Source organism: Xiphophorus hellerii, chromosome 13 (assembly GCF_003331165.1).
Source record: "Xiphophorus hellerii strain 12219 chromosome 13, Xiphophorus_hellerii-4.1, whole genome shotgun sequence".
NCBI classification, from domain to species: Eukaryota; Metazoa; Chordata; class Actinopteri; order Cyprinodontiformes; family Poeciliidae; genus Xiphophorus; species Xiphophorus hellerii.
This window is the reverse complement of record NC_045684.1, coordinates 22,865,119-22,883,881: the sequence shown is the minus strand read 5'-3', so window position 1 is coordinate 22,883,881 and position 18,763 is coordinate 22,865,119. Positions and strand designations below refer to the sequence as shown.

General features: G+C 40.6%; 1 protein-coding gene across 5 annotated transcripts in view; it reads left to right on the top strand.

Moving 5' to 3' along the window:
- The window catches only part of fam49al (family with sequence similarity 49 member A, like), a 40,716-nt gene extending 24,047 nt beyond the window's left edge, over window positions 1-16,669 (top strand). For all 5 annotated transcript variants that reach the window (XM_032580789.1, XM_032580791.1, XM_032580790.1 and 2 more), the window contains 9 exons: window positions 2,030-2,151; window positions 3,969-4,074; window positions 7,681-7,817; window positions 7,923-8,000; window positions 8,133-8,249; window positions 9,812-9,891; window positions 12,490-12,616; window positions 13,650-13,720; window positions 14,974-16,669. In XM_032580789.1, coding sequence (XP_032436680.1) covers window positions 2,030-2,151; window positions 3,969-4,074; window positions 7,681-7,817; window positions 7,923-8,000; window positions 8,133-8,249; window positions 9,812-9,891; window positions 12,490-12,616; window positions 13,650-13,720; window positions 14,974-15,037 — 902 coding nt within the window. In that variant the 3' untranslated portion in view covers window positions 15,038-16,669. The remainder of the gene's footprint in view (window positions 1-2,029; window positions 2,152-3,968; window positions 4,075-7,680; window positions 7,818-7,922; window positions 8,001-8,132; window positions 8,250-9,811; window positions 9,892-12,489; window positions 12,617-13,649; window positions 13,721-14,973) is intronic.
- The last annotated feature ends 2,094 nt before the right edge of the window (window positions 16,670-18,763 follow it).

The window sequence follows — 18,763 nt, the reverse complement described above, 5'->3', positions numbered from 1 at the left end:
ACAAATAAAATCATGACAGGAACAGGATTATTCCGATCCGTCACACTGGATGAAAGAGAACGAAACTTTCTGGTGGACGACACCGAGCAGCTGGGTCCGTTCAGATGACGATATCCTAAACGTGGTTATCCGATGGAAAGAATAAAATGGAGCTTTATGGTGCAACAAATCGATGAGTAGAGAGAGGAGCGAGCCTGCAGGGCGCGCAGTCAGGCTACTTGTTGTTTCCTCCTGTTTTATCTTGGCTAAACTAACGAACACACTTCGCTTACAAGAGGGATTCCTGCTCCTCCCGTTTAGGTCTTCAGATTGGTTTGTTATCGCTCCCTAATTAACACCTAGTTAAGACGGCGTGTTGTTTATCCGGAGAATACAGGAGGCTGTAATGAGGCGTTATAAAAATAGTAAAGGTTGCGGCGCTTAATAGGGCGGCCGGTGTGTGCATGAGGACGGCACATTTCCCATGACTGCTGGCTCTCGGCAGGGCGGCTGCCATCATCATCGGCGGCGCTGCGGCCCGGGAAAACACTCCCTCACGTTCCACCTGAGTCACACACACAGGCAAGAAACCCAAACGGTACCATGACTCAAAGAGAGCAGGTCCTGATCTTTACGTCCACTCACCATTAAAATAAATGCTAGAGTGATTCTGGTCTTTTAATGATTCACTTGAAAGCTTTTTTTTTATATATATATATATAGGTGGGTGTGATCGCACGGCTCACATGTACGCAGCTGTTTTCAGTCTCTGCTAGTAACAGGTCGCCTATTTATTAACTACACACACACTCAAACACACTCGCCGGACCTGATTGCAGTTCATGTTTTGCAGCTTTTGGGCCTGGAGAGAACCCACGCACTCGGAGGAAGGCCAGGATTTGTGTTCAGCACACACAAGCAAAATTCAAATAATTGTGTAAGCAACAATTAAGGAGGGAAAAAAATTGGAGAGTTTGGTTTTCTCTAATCCACACAGGTTCAAAAATTAAACGTATAGTCAAATTTAATACTTGGATACATATCCTTGGACAAGTTGCAGAGAAATCCTTTTTGCCTCGATACCCACCAATCGGCTTCTGGCATATCTCTGGAGAATATTTTGTTATTATTATTATTTTAGTAGGTAGGTCTCCAGATACAGACATTTTGACACAGGCCGTACATTATTAATGGGGATTAAGCAGAAGCTTAATCTGCCATTATTCATTCCAAAACACATTTTAATGCGCTAGGTATCAGGAGCTGCGTTTCCATTCATTTTAAAATGGAATTGTATGTCTTTATTTGAGGCAAACTTGTAAAAACTGCATGATGAATTCAAACTTGTGCACCTGATTCTTATTCCTAAAATTCACCCAAGTTGTTCATTTGAACAGAAAAGTTCATTTTCTGTTCAAAGCCCCAAACGAATAGGAAATTTAAGCCAACGATGAGGCTCTGTGCCAAAGCGTACAAGAACAGAGCCGGTCTGGATATTTTCTTCCTTTAGCAACTAACTTTAGAGACAGAAAAATAAAATAAAGCTGCATCAGTCCACAAAATTGTTGGATAGCTATAAAAGTGGTAAAAAAAGAAGAAGTATAAGATAATTACATGGATTAGAGGAATGGACAGTTGAGATATTTTCAATCCAGCCTCCCGAAAACTATAACTCAGATAAATCAGTGTGATTTACTCCATTTGGTTTGCAGTGTGTAGTCAGACCTGACTGTGTGACGGAGGGCCTCCCAAACTAACCTCTTGACACGATTTTAGTAAGAAGTCAGTGAGTGACTCTTTAACTCCCAGCCCAGATATAAACCTTGATTTGATGAAGTTCTGCAGCCTCAGAGAGAGGAAGAGAGAGAAAACTCAGGGGGTTTTTTTTCTCGACCTTCTAGGATAATTTTCGCTCTTTCTTCCTTATTAACCTCCTTCTCTCCTCTTTTTTTTTTACCCCCTTCTCTCGCTCTTGGTCTTCTTTCTGTGAATACGTTCATCCCTCCTGTTCGCCTTACATCACCTTCCTCCCCCCTTCCCCCCCGATCAGATGCCCAGCCCACCGAGGCGGAGACGGCCGTGTGGAACCAAGTCAGCGCCGTGCTGGAGGAGGCTCACGGGATCCTGGCCGAGCTACAGTCCTACAACGGCGCAGGGCAGGAGATACGAGAGGTGCGGCACGGCACACACACACACACACAGAAACAACAGAACGGTTTGGACTGAGAGCGTCACATATGGAGGTGACAGATACAAATATCCGAGTGACAGTGTTTAAAAAAAACATCAAGAACATAAAAGGTTTTGAACTTTTGTGTTCTGCTGTAACAAGAAGGACAAAGTTTGTCCTTCTTTGTCCTCAAAGGAGGACCAACTTTGAGGTGTTTTGTTGGGATTTTATGCAAAGTCAGGGTTTCCCACAGAGTGTCATAAGCCTGGCGGGCCGCCTGGCTAAGTTTATTTACTTTAGTTTTCTTTTTCCTGTTTGCCTTTATGCAGACTTTATAGGTGGTCTGTAGGTATTGTTAATAATGTCTTCCAACTACACATAATTACTCAGTGATATTTTAAAATTTTCTTTCGACTTTAAACATTTCTGAACTCCAGAATACAGCAGGCCGCTGGATGACTGTCCTAGCGCCCCCTACCTCCAGGCTTAGCAAGTTTTCTTTGCAGTGGGAAACCGTGAAAGTGAATCAATATTACTTTGTAAAATCACTCATCGCTGCGAATAATAATAATATTTGGGGAATCTCTCTACCAGCTTTGCACATTCAGCTCGTTCCGCGTTGCAAACTGTGGAAATCTCAGGCAAACTGGATGGACGGCCTGGTTGAACATTGATTTGAAATCTTGCCACAGATTCTCAATTGCATTTTGGTCTGAAATTAAACTAAACCGTTACCTGTGGTTTGGACTGTAACTGTTGCCATAAAGCTAGCTCAATATTTTTCTGTTTTGAATCTGAAAAAAAGGTACATATATATCTATCTATATATATTTTTATATATAGATAGATACATTCAGGGTTTATTCTCAGTTTTTGGTCCACAAATGCTACATGAAGGCCAAAAAGATCAATTTCGGTCTCGTCTGACAGAACACCTTTTCCCACGTGTTCTGTATCCTCTTGGAGTTTCTTTTACAACCCAACCCACTTTCATCTTCACGACCTTTAACTGTCGTGTTCCTCGGTCTTCTTGATGTTGTTTTTCGTTCACTGATGTTCTCCGAAAATCTACACACAAGTGGGCTGCAGACGCTTTTAAATAAATGAAATATTTTCCTTCCACTTCCCAACTATTCTTATATGAGATGCATTGAGTTTTGCTGCAACATAAAATAAATGTAGAGCGGTTTTTATGGGGTGTGATTGCCTCTGGTGGAAACTGTACATCAGGCATTAACGTCTATCAAACATTTTCTGCTGATAACTTTCTTCTTCTAACTTCAGTTATGAATGCTGAATCATTTCTGCTCTTTGCTGACACTGAGACTTTGGAGGAATACTTTTAACCACAAAAATCCATCAGTCCGTGTTTCGCCGGGGCCTGGTCGCTTTTTCATATTGCATCTTCAGTCAGCAAAGTGTAGCAGCAGCAGGACTGCTGCTACATACAAATACAGTTAGAACAATACGAAAATAATTATTTTAGATTAAAAGTATGACTATAGTTGTGTATTTCTTATGAGAAATGGACTTACGTATCACATTGTAGCCAAAATAGCTCAAGGATTTCCCTGGAATTTGATTGGTTTAGTGCAGCAAACTCAGTTATTTAGCTGGATTCGTTGGGAGTCTCCCAACACCGCTGCATCTCAGTGGTGTTGCAAACTTCATTCGCATCCTGTTAGAACTTAATATGTGACGCTGTGCTAATTGCCCCAAAGGCAGAACAGAAAGATGTTTCTTTCACGTGAAACACGGCTTGAGGGTGTAGATGTGAAGGAGTTGAAGCGGCTTCTGTTTTCCTGCTGCCGTCCTGCAGGCCATCCAGAACCCGGGCGACCTCGCTCTGCAGGAGAAGGCCTGGAACGCCGTCTGCCCCCTGGTGGCCAAGCTGAAGAGGTTCTACGAGTTCTCCCTCCGATTGGGTGAGACGTTTATTTTCTGCGTGGAAGAAAAAGAAAAAGAAAGAAAGAAAAATCATCTCAGAGGGTCGCAGAACACCAAAAAGTAGATTTATGAAATATACAAGGAGGGAGCTTTTATAACTTATTTTAGTACTAGTACATGTTACTTACAAATCTAAATTAGCAAACTAATAATAAGGTTTTTATTAAAACCTCAACTTTTCTTATTGTTGCTTTTCTATCTTGCTGCTGCACCTGGCTGTGCTGCAGTTTTACCCCTATCATGTAAATAAACAGGAACAAAGGTTGAGTTTCACTCTTAGCTCCTGCAAAAGTTTACATCTACATTCATGTTACAAAAATTAGGACACTCTACACCAGCGTGTGTGTTTTTCTAATATACTTGGACGACATATGGATGTTTAAGAACAACTGCAAACAATATCGCACAGAAATTTAAACAGGAGGAAATACTTTTGAAATGTTCTCTTTTTATGGAAGAAAAAGTTAATTTCTATGCGAGACATAAATCAGAACACATTCACTCCAACTTCAAAAAGACCAAAGTTGCGATGTTTCGCTTCAGCTGCGTGCAAAGTTTAAACCTTGAACGTCGGCAGGTCGAAAAAGTCGTCTGAAAGAAGAATGTGGAAGGGTGTAAGTCTGGCAAGTAGGTCTCAAAATCATTGGAAATAAGCCACTCCGACGTTTGGAAAATAGTCTACAAGCAGAACACATCCAGAAGAGCAGCCTGAGAGCAGACGGCAAGAGGCTGAATGAAGACTCCAAAAAACCCAGAATGTCCTCGTGGAACCTGCAGCAGAATCTACCGGATTTCAGCACAATCAGAAAAAGGCTGCACAAGTTGAATTTTAATGGCAAAAGTGTGCAAACAAATGTGAAACCAGCTGTAAAAAAAAAAGAAAAGTTAAAGCAAAAGCAGAACTGATACCTTTGACATTTAAATGACCCGAAGCGTACCAGTAAATCCACCGAGAAGAGGCTGGAAACTAAGAAGTGGAAGGTGTTGGTCCGAATCAACGTCTGGGTCTGACTGGAAATGGGGATTTACATGCAGATGAAAATAAAAAACAACCCTCAAACATGTGAGAGCTGAAAGTGAGGAGCTAGTTAAACTTTCCTCGGCCTGCATATGGTTTAGGGTAAATGAATACAAGCACTGCAAAAACAGAAAAACTTACAACATTTTTTTTTTCTCCTAGTTTCTAATGTAAATATCTTCCTACACTTGGGATAAGACAAAACTAACTCATTAAGTAGCTTTTCAGAGAGATACAGGAGCTTGTTTTGTTGTAAGTAAACAATTCCTTAGAATTGATGAGAAAGTTCTAGTTACACACTTACAAATTTTCATCAATATTAAAGAAGTATTTACTTAAAACAAGCTCCTGTATCTTGCTGAAAAGTTATTTGTAAGTTAGTTTTGTCTTATATCAAGCGCACTTAGATGTTTCAACTGCAAACTAGACCAAAAATACTTGCTAAGATTTTTTTTTTGTTTTTGCAGTGAAATTGGTCAGTTTTGGGTGCAAAGTTGGAGGGGAAAACGACAAAACGGGAGAAATGCGATGCAAGAACCGCATTCACACAAACACACAATATAACTGACTGATGCTTGAACAATGCTTCCCCTTGTAGACCTGACGTCTCCCCGGGTGGGGTCGGGAGCCTTCAGGTTTTAGACGCGTCCCCTCTCCACTACATATAATACTCCATGCTACATTTGTTTGAAATGCCAGGTCCGTTTAAGGAGAGGAACATCTAAAACTCACAGGAAACAGAGAATCAAGCTTCCACCAAAAGACAAAGTAGTCAGATGTCAGAACCGCCATGCAAAATTTAAATGTACTTTTAATTTTTAGTCCCACAGTATTCCTATAAGCACTCGCCCGAAGCGCAGCAGCGTCCTCGCCAGGCTCTCCGCAGCATCCTGCCCGAGCCGCCAGGCAGCCGTTGCTAGGGAAACAGCTCTACACGGCCGTCCGGTGCTGAAAGAGACGGGGAGAGCGAAGCAGAGTTCAGCCGCCGCCTCTGCTCTGCCTTCCAATAATACCTCCATTTCAGGGACTCGCTGTTCTCAGCTTACCATAAAGCGAAGGCCTGGCTAATAATTGATGAGGCTGTTATCAGACCTCAACCTCCGCCATGATGGAGAGGGAAGCGGCCTGGATCATTCAGCGATCCGCAGGGTCCGCCTCTCGCTTTCTGCATCCTGAGCCGATTTTCTCTTTATTCCCCACTTTTTGGTTCCGTTGTGCAAAGCAAAGCGACGCTTCACGCAGGACGGAGAGCAGGGGCTTCGTGGGTTTCTGCCCCCGGCCCTTTAGATTAAACACTGCTCTGCCGTATTTATAGAAGGTCCTCATGCATTTTTAATGCGGCGGAAGGAGGCTTCGCTTTCGACCCGTCCCCACAGCAGGCGGCCTGCGAGGTCAGGCTCTGCGGTCACATTTGCTACTGGCAGCAACACCTGAGAAAGGGCGAGACGAACGCCGTTCATTCAGTCACCGACAGGCAGAGGGACGCCGAGGAACACACACAGCAGGAACACACACAGCAGGAACACACACAGTGTCGGCTTTTTATCGCTTTTTGTCACACACCTGGATGAGGTTTTTTTTTTTAATCGTGTTTTCTGTAATACGTCAACACCAAGTAGCGCATAATAATGAAGTAGAAGGAAAACTCTACAGTGAAACATTGGTTTCATTTTTCTGCAAAGACTAATCTGAAAAGTGTGGCCTGCATTTGCATTCAGCCCCTCTGGGTCGGTGGTTTTGCGGAACCAACCTCTTTCTTTTTTTTCCAAAATCACTTTATTTGTAAAGATTTTCAAGTACATTTATATCTGAGGACACAAAACCAATAAGGAGGTAAACAAAAACAACTGCCCCCCCCAAAAAAATAAAATTAAATCGTAATCCTACACAAGTAGACAAATTGTAAATAGATAAATTAATAAAAGGTTCATATTTGTGTCACCTGCTCAGACTTAAGACTTTAAAGGGAGCATCATCGCTCATTCACATGATTTAACTTCAGAATGGTACCAGAAAGTTCCTGTCTCAGTCTTTCAATCGGTACCAATATCGATACCGATACTTTGTGTTATTCAAGTTTGACATATGATCAGGATTTCTCACCTCTAGGTGTTTTTGTGGGTTTGTCTTTAACTTATTTTGTTAAAAACCTGGGACAGAATTTGGACAAAGTTTTGTTATTGCAAGTGACTGCAAAACGCTCTAATAACATATTAACATGATTTACAAAAAAGCAGAAAAAGAAAAACAAAACAAATGTGGGCATTTTCCCCCTAACCAAACAAAATGAAAAAAATAAATCATAATTTGAGAGCAAATCAAAACGAAATCTTTTTTCTGAAGTACAATATAAAAGTAAAATAAAACTTCAAGATGGAATTTCAAACTAAAGCATCATGCTAGTTTCGATCCAATACCGATACCGATATCGACTTATGCCGTATAGTGAACGTCCCACTTTGTAAAACTGTTTATGTCTTTGTTTTAAAGCGAAATGAACAGAATTTTAAGACTGAGTTTGAAAGGTCTACTTTGGAGTTTCTGAGCTGTGGTTTCACTTTTGCAGAGAACGCCCTGCGCAGCCTGCTGGAGGCGCTGACGAGCCCGCCCTACGCTCCCATGCAGCACCTGGAGCGAGAGCAGGCGCTGGCCAAACAGTTTGCAGAGATCCTTCATTTCACGCTCAGCTTCGACGAACTAAAGGTCGGAAAGAGTCGCTTTTAGAATGAGCTCCACGGCAGAAATCTGACCCGCGTTTCGATTTAGTGACACCTTGAAATCGATTCCGTCCCATTTCCTGTCGTGCAGATGACAAACCCGGCCATTCAGAACGACTTCAGCTACTACAGGAGGACTATAAGCAGGAACAGGCTGAATAACCAGCAGGTGAGATCAGGACAAAGCCCACCGAGGCAGAATGGGTTTGCTTTATTAATAAGTCAGTATTCCATCCGAGAACTCAGTATAATAACGGAGTCACAATCGTAACCTGTCACCAAACTGTTGCATTCCTTCCAGCTGGATGCAGAGAACGAGGTAAACAACGAGATGGCCAATCGGATGTCTCTGTTCTACGCCGAGGCGACACCGATGCTGAAGACCTTGAGTAACGCCACCACCAAGTTTGTTTCAGAGGTACGGTCCATCACAGGTCAAAGTTTAAGTGACAAAGCCCCCCCCCAAAAAAACACAAGTAAAGTGAGTAATAATGTTTTTGGTTTTGTTTTGTTTTTAATAAAACATGTAGTGACCAGTGAAAAGTTTAGGGGAACACAGCCAACAAAACAAAATAAAAAAAGAAAATTATTTCTTTATTATTTTGTATTTATTTATTTGGTTTTACATCTTCATTGAAGAAGATGACTCCTTATGTCTTTTTATGACATTAACAAGACTCTCAGCATTTTTCAGGAGGGGGCCATGGCCTCCCCTGGCCCACCTCTGAGGGCCGCCACTGGAAAAATGGACCAAGTATTGCAAAACCCAAGCAGGTTTTATGGACTTTCAGGGCCTGATCACGTAATCAATCAGTCAATTACGTTTATTGGCACATTTCAGCAACAAGGCAGTTTGAAGTGCTTCACGTCATAAAAGCACAACAGGAGTCATAAAAACAATTCAATCTGGAGAGACTCACACAGAGAAGAAAATAGCAGTTAAAAAGATTTAATGGTACAATTTCTTTGGCGCTCGGACCCGGCAGAAGACCGTGAGCCGAGGATCGCCGTGAGCAGGCGGTCTGCTCGGCGAGCTCGGGATAGTCTTCCCCCCGGGACCGAAACTGGTGGTGGAGCGGAGCTTGGAGAGGAAGAGCACAAGGGATCCTGGACGACGACCCTCATGGTGAAGGTGGAGAAGGGGAGGAGGTGGGTCGAAGCACGGCTGACGAGCAGGAAGACCCCAGGGTAGCTCGGACTTTTAAAGGTGTCTTTGGACGACGATTGGCTGGAGCGGCGTGAAGCTCCGGTCCGGATTGGCTGCGGTCGGGCGTAGTGATTAGATGATGTGGTGAAGCTGGTCGAGTCTCCCAGTTTGAATTTTCGCCAAGGCTCCATAATACATTAAACAATTGAGAAACCAGTAATAAATATTACATTTTGTCGAGTGCCATCATCAAGATCATCAATATACATCAAATATGTTGATCAATTTTCAATTCATTATGGTTCGAAACAGTCTTAATCGTCTACACTAGATTTAAGGCTAAAGAACGCTGTCCCTAATAAAAGCAGTCTCATTGTGACCTTGTTTTTAACCCAGTGTGATTCTGTTTCTGTGTTTGTTGTACAGTATTCTTGATAAATGTTTAATTTGCTGATCTGGAAAACATTTCCAAACATGTTTTGAAGTATTATCCTCTTCTCGTAACAGAAAGGTTTTCTCTCTGATTGTCTTTTTCTTTAAAAAAAAAACAAAAAAAACAACAACAACAAAATAACAATAATAATCCGTTATTTTAAAAAGCTGCAGAGTCAGTTTCCTGATGGGAGACGCTGCTGAGCCTCATCCAAAATGCAGAGGACAGGCTGCTCACCCACATCTCTGCCAAGTCGCTTTCCACTTTATATTTTACTTTTTTGTGCGCTCTGTCTCCCCCTAGTGGTCAGCCTTTTCCGGATTTTTTTTTTCTCTTTCTCCTATTCTACACATTAAAGGTCCTGAAGTTAATAATGTGCTCTCTGGCTGTCTGTGCGCAGAACAAGACCCTGCCGATAGAGGACACCACAGACTGCCTGAGCACCATGGCGTGTGTGTGTCGTGTCATGCTGGAGACTCCGTGAGTGATTTTTTTTTTTTTTTCCTTGATGCCACAGATCTAATTTGTAATTAACAGCCTTTCAAAGTGAATAAGATAGACTCTCCGAACTATGAGAAGCTAATCCAGTAGTTTCACTCTAGTACGCACGGATTCTAGATGTGAAACTCTGTGTAATTGGATTTGTCTTTTGGTCTCTTCTCATCTGGGGCCTCATGCATAAAAAAGTGCGCAGTTTTCACACTAAAGCCTGGCTTACTGAAAAATGTAGAGAAGTGAGGCGCACAAAAAAAAAAAAAAAAAAAAATCGGATGCATAAAGCCGTGCGCACGCACGTGGCCGCGCAATTTTCCTTTATAAATCCTAATTTGCGGGAAACAGAGCGCAGCTGCTGGTCCGCCCAGTCGCCACCCATAAATACATATGTAAATTAGTATAAATACCCGGAAGTCTGCCACCACGTGGAGCAATAACCATGGCAACGTCCTTGTTTGAAGCAGTATAAGTAGTTATAATAATAATACTTATATATTTTTATTTTATTTTAAAGGTGCTTTGAGGACACATAGTGTCACCTCACACAAATAAAGATACATTTTAAAGAAAAAAAAAATCCAAATTAAAAATATAAATAAATAAAGAGATCCTGCAAATGCCTGTTTGAACAGCAGCGCGTTCAGCCGGGATTTAAAGACAGACAGCGAGTCAGAGAGTCATTGAGTGGGGAATGTGGACGTTTATTCTAAATACTAGATGCTTCATGTCCACAAGGCGTGTTCACAAACCGGGCGGCTGGACTGGAGGATGACTGCAGCTGGACCGGTACCGGTACCGGTACCGCACGGCTCTTTAAGTTTTGCTCAGAGCTCCGGGATGATCAGTCTGGATTAATCTGAAATCTCATAAACCATCATCAACATTTCCCAGCATGATCAATATGATCTCCGATCAATCGCTCCCTCTGAATCCTTCCATTGGCGACGTTCTCCATCTGAGCCAAAGCGCTGCACAGTTACGCGGCTCACCTGTGCGCAGCTACTTATATACATGTGATTGCATGCACACCTTGATCACCTTAAAAATAATCAAACCTGTTGATTATTTTTAATCAGCATGTTTGAGTTAATCTGCTGATCCAACCCTGTTTTCTTCTTTTAGTGAGAATGAAATGACCCCATAGATGCATTCCATGCGGTTCGGCGCACGGACCGATGCGTTACATCTTTATGAGACAAAAACTGAGAAAAAGTACTATTTACATTCAAGCGAGGTTCTCACGTACTTTTATTTTTATTTCCTTTATTTTGTCTGCGTGTTAGCTTGTTGTCTGAGGATAAATGCGGTTCAGTTTCATCGTTTACGTTTAAACAATAAAATATTAAAATCATGAAAAACATCGGATGATTCTTGGTCTGAATAACACCGAATGTCGTCAGATTTCAGTGTATTTAGGTGAGTTTTGACGCTTTGTAGTTTGATATCGTCCAGCGAAAAAGTCTGCGTGTATTTACGCAAACTTTGACGCAAAGTAAATTTTTATTCATGTCGACTTGTGCGTAAAATATGGCGCCGCACATTTTTTGTGCGCAGCACGCTTTATGCACGAGGCCCCAGGTCACCTTGGTTCTACACTGTAAAATATTGCTCACTCAACTTGACTCCGACTAGTTGCCTTGTTAAGGTAAGTTGTATCAACTTTGAAGTTCAAAACAGAATTTTTCCTCTTTTTGTTGGCCAAGTCATTCCCGTGAAAGATTTTCTTTCATCTAGTTAAATAAAGTTTTAATAAAATAAATAAATAAATAAGCGTTTGCTACAACTTCAGTTGACTTAACTAAATTTAGCAAAAATAATTAACTAAAAATTTAATTTAAAAAAAAAGTTGTCCCAACTTAATTACTTGAGTTTTTACACTATTTCAAGTCGACTTAACAGAAAATTAACTCTATTTTTATTACTCTTTTCTACGTTAAGTCAGCTCAGTTCATGTTTTGATTCAGACTTTTTTTTTTTATTTCTACTTTAAAATTGTTATTGACATAAAATAATTTATACAACATTTAAGTGTTTACAAATTTCCGCCAAAAAACAGAAACAAAAATCCTCTTCCAACTTTAGAAAAATGCACGGGTTTGGATATGTGTAAATTTTTCTGAATGAAAAAACAAAGTATAACCAGCAACGTGTCCTTTTCTGCTCTTTAATCTGAATGCAGGATTTCCTTTCGCACTGCAAAAGCACAAAATCTCACCAAGTGTTTTTATCCAGTTTCTAGTGCAAATATCTTAGCACACCAGAAAAAAGACAAAACTGACTTAAATCTGACTTACAGGTAACTTTTCAACACAATGTAGGAGCTTGTTATAAGTCAATAATTCCTTACTATTGATTAAAAATCTATTTCAACTGGCACATTATTTCACTCGTGAAAAATGTCGCTCTAAGTGAAATAATCAGCCAGTGGAACTTGCACTTTTTCATCAATATTAAGGCATTTTAAAAAAGCTGAAAAGTTACCTGTCTGTTAGTTTTGTGTCATTTCACTAGAAACTAGACCAACAAGCCACTGCTAGGTGTCGTGTTTTTGCAGTGCGGAAGCTGAGCCTCTCTGTGTTGCAGGGAGTACCGCTGCCGGTTCACCAACACAGACACCATGCTGTTCTGCATGAGGGTGATGGTGGGGGTCATCATCCTCTACGACCACGTCCATCCCGTCGGAGCCTTCGCCAAGACCTCCAAAATTGACGTGAGTGCGGCCACGTACGCGCCCGGAGGGTCGCGCGTGCAAAGTTAGCGAAAACGTTGCACATTGTTGTTGCATGAGGGGTTAAACTGGGATCAAGGAACAACACCCAACACCTTCACTTCTTTCATCTTCATGTGAAAGAAGTGAAGGTGTTCAATGCAGATATCTCAGTACACCTGAAATAAGACAAACCTGACTTCAGTGAGATATAGGAGCTTGTTCTAAGTCAGTAATTCCTTAATATTCATGAAAAGTACTAGTTCCATTGGCAGATTATTTCACTTAAAACAAGTGTGAACTAATCTGCCAATGGGAGTAGTTACTTTTCATCAATATTAAGAATTACTTAAAACAAGCTCCCATATCTTGCTGAAAATGTACTTGTAAGTTCGTTTTTTTTCTTACTTCTAGATGTCTGCACCAGAAATTAGACCGAAAATACTCGGTAAGATTTAGTGTGTTTGCAGTGTGACCGATCATGTTACGGAGCCGGATTTAATCCTTCATCTTAAAATAGAAGGACTGGCCGGACGAGACCCAGAGGTCTACAATTTACAAATCTGACTGGATCGTGACTAAAAATAAACGTTTCTGCTAACATATCGATAAAACATGTCACTAACATGCTGACACGTCAGCAGGCGTGTTTGAAGAGTGGAAAGAATTTAAATATTTGCTCCAACTAGTGGAAAACTCGCCGTCTGCCATCTTGTGTAAGAACTGCCTTCCACATGATGGCCCACAGTACTTGTTGCTATGGGAACGCCTCCCTAGTTGTGAAAGAAATGTCCGAAAAGGGAGGCAAAAATGACTGGAAGTACCCAAATAAACTGACTAAAATTTGAAACAAACAAGAAAATATTAAAATTGCAGAAATGCAACAACAAAACAAATCCCATAAAGAAAAAAGCAGTTTAGTCGTCCTCACATTTCCACAGATTGTAGACGGGTAGACACGGGGTGAGGTTGAGCCCAGGTTGTTGACCTTTAACCTGCTGTGCTCTGACGCTGTGTCGTCTCTGTTGGCTGGCAGATGAAGGGCTGCATCAAGGTGCTGAAAGAGCAGCCGTCCAACAGCGTGGAGGGGCTTCTGAACGCACTGCGGTGAGTACGGAGGCTGGGATGGACACACTTAATGTCTCACTGCAGTAGGATAATCTGAGACGGGGGGAAAAAAAATATAAGAGAAATGTTGTGTTCCATTTGAATAATACGTTGGGGTTGTTTTTTTGCTGTGTTTTTTTTTTTTTGTTGTAACAAAATCCTATGTTCCACACTTATTCACACACTCTCTATCAGTGTAATTAAAATCTGAAAATAGAAAACGTTTGGTACACCGCAAAGGATCCACAACTCATTAACCACGTTTACTACTTAACTTATGCTCTATGGTAAATAAAACCTCCATCATCCACTGGCTGTAAGTCCAAAGCAGACTTCGGCTGCACCTATTCGTTAAATTTAAACGTTTTCAAGGCAACAAAAAACTGACCCATATTTTCTTTCTTTCTTTTTTTTTTTGTTGAGAATACACTAAAAATCAAAGACGTAGAAACAACTGATTGGAAAAAAACAATTTGGAAATTGTATGTATTCCTTTTAGTACGGTAAACGCAGAAAAATATTTTTTCATCTTTGGGATGTACAATAATCTAATCTTCCCTCCAAAATATTTCCTGACTTTATCCAGCTGCACGTTTTGAACTATTTTCCTGATGAAAGACCCAGAGGCCATTGATATTGAGTTGTTTCTTTATTATTAATATTAATAATAATAATAATTATTATCATCATATGAAATGTCAAGAAATTTTTAAAAAATTCATGACGACATCCACCAAGTTGCTCTGGGCCTTTGTAAAAGAAATGAGCCCTCAGCATGACAGATCCTCAACCATACCTAAAGGTGTTTGTTTCATCTGGAGTCAGGTTTGTTGTGTTGACAAAAAACTCAAAACTATAATAGAACCAAAATGGTTTCAGTTACACTTATTAATAATTATTACCATTTATTACTACCGCTTATGGAAAATATAAAATTAAAAGTCGATACTCTAATTTTCTTGTGCGTGAGGTTACGCTAACAGCGCTGCCATTTCAATTAGATGTTTTTTATGGGTACTTCTTGCTTTTTATTATTGCTAACTTGTACCATTATGAATCATTTCTCGTCATTTCTGTGTTTGGCGGTGTGTGTGTCAACTGTTTTTGTTTATTTCTGTAATCCTGCCAGGGGACCACAGATGCTAATTAGCCCTTGTGGCTACATCTAGCATATCTACGCTGTCGTTTTACTGTTCTCACGTTGGTTAATGTGCTCTGACCTGTTTTTGTTTCTCTCTCTCTCTCTTCTTTAGGTATACGACACGACATCTAAACGATGACAGCACCTCCAAACAAATCAGAGCCCTGCTGCAATGAAGGAACGCCAGAGGAGAGGGAGGAACGTCGGAGCGCACCTGAAGACGGAGAGAGGAGGGGAAACAGACGCCAGAGGCTGAAAAAGCTGTTTGTTTACAATAGACGAAGAGAAGCATCTCTGGGTCTGGAGCAACCTGAAGAGAAGAAGAAGAAGAAGAAGAAGAAGAAGAATTTAATTCTATATATTATCAGCCGTCCATCATTCTGTCTCTCATTTTGTAAAGTAAGAAAAGAGAAGAAAAGAAGAAGAAACCAGAAATGAAGATTATAGATATTTATTAAAAAAAGTGAAACAGTAAGCAGGATTACAGAAGAAGCTCTATTGGGGGGGGGTAAAATTTAAAGGTCAGAACCGAAATGTGACAATAACTAGAGTTACGTGTTCCTGCTGTTAGTCAGACAAGTTTTGCACACTCCCCTTTCGAGAAAACAGCATCCGTCTTCTTACTGGAAGCCTCCCCCCCGTCGCCGCGGGAACTGTGGCTCGGCCCCTCGGTTATCCCTCAGCTGCACTGATCCCCACGCTCAGGCGAAACGAAGCAATGTGATGGATCCACTCCGGAGATTTGCTTCTTGCCTCTCTGCCCCTTCTGTCCCCCCATCACCACATCAGTACAGCTGTGGGCTACCGGATGAAAGGACCTACATTTTTTGTTTCCCCCTCCCTGAATTGCTTCCTATCCATCCATCCATCCCATTTGTAGTTTTCCTTTTGGCACGACATCCACACTTGTAACGTTGCAGCACACAAAAAAAAACCAAACCCTTATTAGGCTGTCTTCTCTCCATGGTGCTAATGTTGCTAAAGCTATCTCAAGAATGAAGCAAAACCAACATGCTTCATTATGGAATCACATCCAGCTTTTTCTGCTGGAAAAAACAAACAAACGATCAAACAGTTAGCAGATCAAACCTGCGCACCAATCCTACAGCACACTTCTTCACCTAGTGCCAAAAAAGCTGAGTCGTTTACACTCCTGTTACATTACCACGCTGGCTGCCGGGGACGAGTTTTGTAGTCCTGACGTGTCGCTGATCATCTTTAAAAAAACGAAAAGAAGAGATGACAGGCAGAGATCTTTTAAAAAAAGAGAGATGTGAGCCTTATGGTGTAAATAAGCGAAGCTTCTCCTGTCCGACACGCTCCTCTTGAACTCTCAGCCCACATTCCCACTTATTCCGCCCAACCAGAGTTCTTTCTTTTAGTGCGAAAAGGCCGAGGGCCAGCTAGTCGGAAATAAAACTTTTAACAACAACAAAAATATTAGTAAAGGAGTGCTGTAATTTGGTTGTCCATAGACCTTAGTCTGATTTAATTTATAATATATTTTCTATACAGGGATGTGTGCCCAATACATACATACATAGATGGCATGTTGTAAAAGTTCTGACAAGAGTGTGTAAATAAGGTGTTTTTATTCATTTTTAATTGTTCAGTGACGCTGAATTCGGGTATGTGTTGTCTCTCAGAATTACCATGCGTTTGGCTTGGACCATCGGACTTGCCGTAGTCATAGGTTTCAGAAATTCAGCTTCATTAAGGCAAATGAACCAGAGGGGAGGGGCTCTCCATTTGCTTGTTCTTTTTGTATATTTTGTGCAACAATAAACTTGTCATTTATTACATTCAAATGCTGACGTTGTGCGTTTGTGTGTCATATCTGGGACATGACTGACTTTAGGTCATAAGTATTTTAACTTCCCTTCCAGCCACCATGTTTGTCAAATTTCAATTTCAGAGCCAAATGACACGTTTCTGTGAGAAGCTACAAACATTTACAGATTTTGTGTGGCATGATAAACTGTGTCCCTGAAATATTGTTTAAACATCTACATTAGTGTAGTGTGGTTAAACTTTAGCAAGTAAAACGTGTATGAAAGCAGGACTTCAAGCTGCCTCCATTCTCTGCTGCTTTCTCTTTACTATTGTGAGAGCTACTCGCAAGCTAGCTAAAGTTGTGTAGCGAGCTTGCTAACTCTCACCCAAGAAGTTAAGTCAAATCCCCGCTAAATATTAATTACTTGCAAGTTGGGTAACATTACATAGCTAGCTTCCTAACTCTCACACAAGAAGCTAGGTGATATAATCCCCAACAAAATATGAGCTAATTTTAAGCTAGGTAACGTTGCGTAGCTAGCTTGCTAACTCTTACACGAGAAGTTACTAGCCGTGCACTTCCCAACAAAATGTGAGCTACTTCCAAGTCAGCTATCAATAGGTAGCTTGCCAACTCTCACCCTAAAAGTTACTAGTTGTACAGTTTCCAACAAAATATGTAGTATCAGCTTGACAACATGTCTACTGGGTGATAGATTTTTTATTTCTTTTTTATATATATAGCTTCACATTGTCTCATTAAACAGCAAAGTTGAAAATAAAAAGCAAGGTGTGTTTTGTAAAGCACATAAAAAGGACACAAAGAGTTAACTAAATAGACATTCAAGAAGTAGCTGAGAGGCTAACTGTTGTCAAAGTATTTTAATAAAATAAATCTGAAATGTGTGATGGGCATCCCCCCTTTGATAACTAAATTAAATTAAATTGCTTTTACAAGTCACCTTAGTCAGCCATTTAAATCTTATAATAAATACATGTTTTATTAAGGCCTCAGAGATCTAACAGAGAACATTAGTGAACAAACTGGGAGAAAATTGCAAAAAAGATTCAAGATTTGGCTATAAATGTCCATTAAATGTAATGGAGGACTGTCCAATCAGTTGTTTAGAGTTAAGAGAGCCTGGAAAATTTCCAGATCTACAAAAACCTAAGCTGAAAGTTTGGGTAAAGATAGCATTAATGAGATAAGCAAGGACCGAGAAGCTAATCAGAGCTGATGGGATTATAGCTGGAGCTAAACAGAGGCCAATCCTGGAAGAAAACCTTTCATATTCTCCAAACAATATGAGACTTGGGTTAAGGTTAGGTTTGTAGCAGGATTACTACCCTGGACTCAGACAGACTTTATCCTTCTAGTCTGACAGAACCTGAGTTTTCCTACAAAACAGAAAGCACAGAAGTCAGTAGCTGCACAATGCTGGTCGAGTTACAACCTGAAAGGTTTGTGGCTGTAATGTGTTTCTACAAAGTTCTGGCTCAGGCCAACTGACTACAAAAGTATGCCACACTTTTAAAATTTTTATGTGCCAGAAACATTTTAATAACTCTGTTTGGGTCTCAATCCCAATAAGATACATTGGAGTTTGAGGTTTTAAAGTGACACAAATTCAAAATGATGAACACTTTTGAAAGGAAAACACCAAAAAGCTTTTAATTGGACATTAGTTACAAACTTCACTTACATTTAAACCCAAGGGCGTAGGTTTGGTCTAAGTTTTGGTGGGACCTTACAACTTATGGAGTATTTTATTGTATAATAATTATAAAAAAAAAGGTCATTACTTTGTGGATTTTGCCTATCTGGGTTCTTTTTGGAATGTAACTCCCTCGAAAAATGAGGGTTCACTGTACTGCTGCAGGAGCAGTGATGTCATGGGGACAAAGATCATGACATCACTCATGACATAGTAATGACATAGACAATGACTTTGATATAGTCAATGACCCTGACTATGTCAAAGTCATTGAGTTCCAAGAGTTCCAAAGTAAGAGTACTTTCTGTGATTTAGAGAAGCAAAACGATTGCTATCCAAAAACAAGAAGAAAATGAAGCGTTCAACACAAGATTCGCAGACCAAGGCCAGCTCGGATCAATTAACTGATAATAG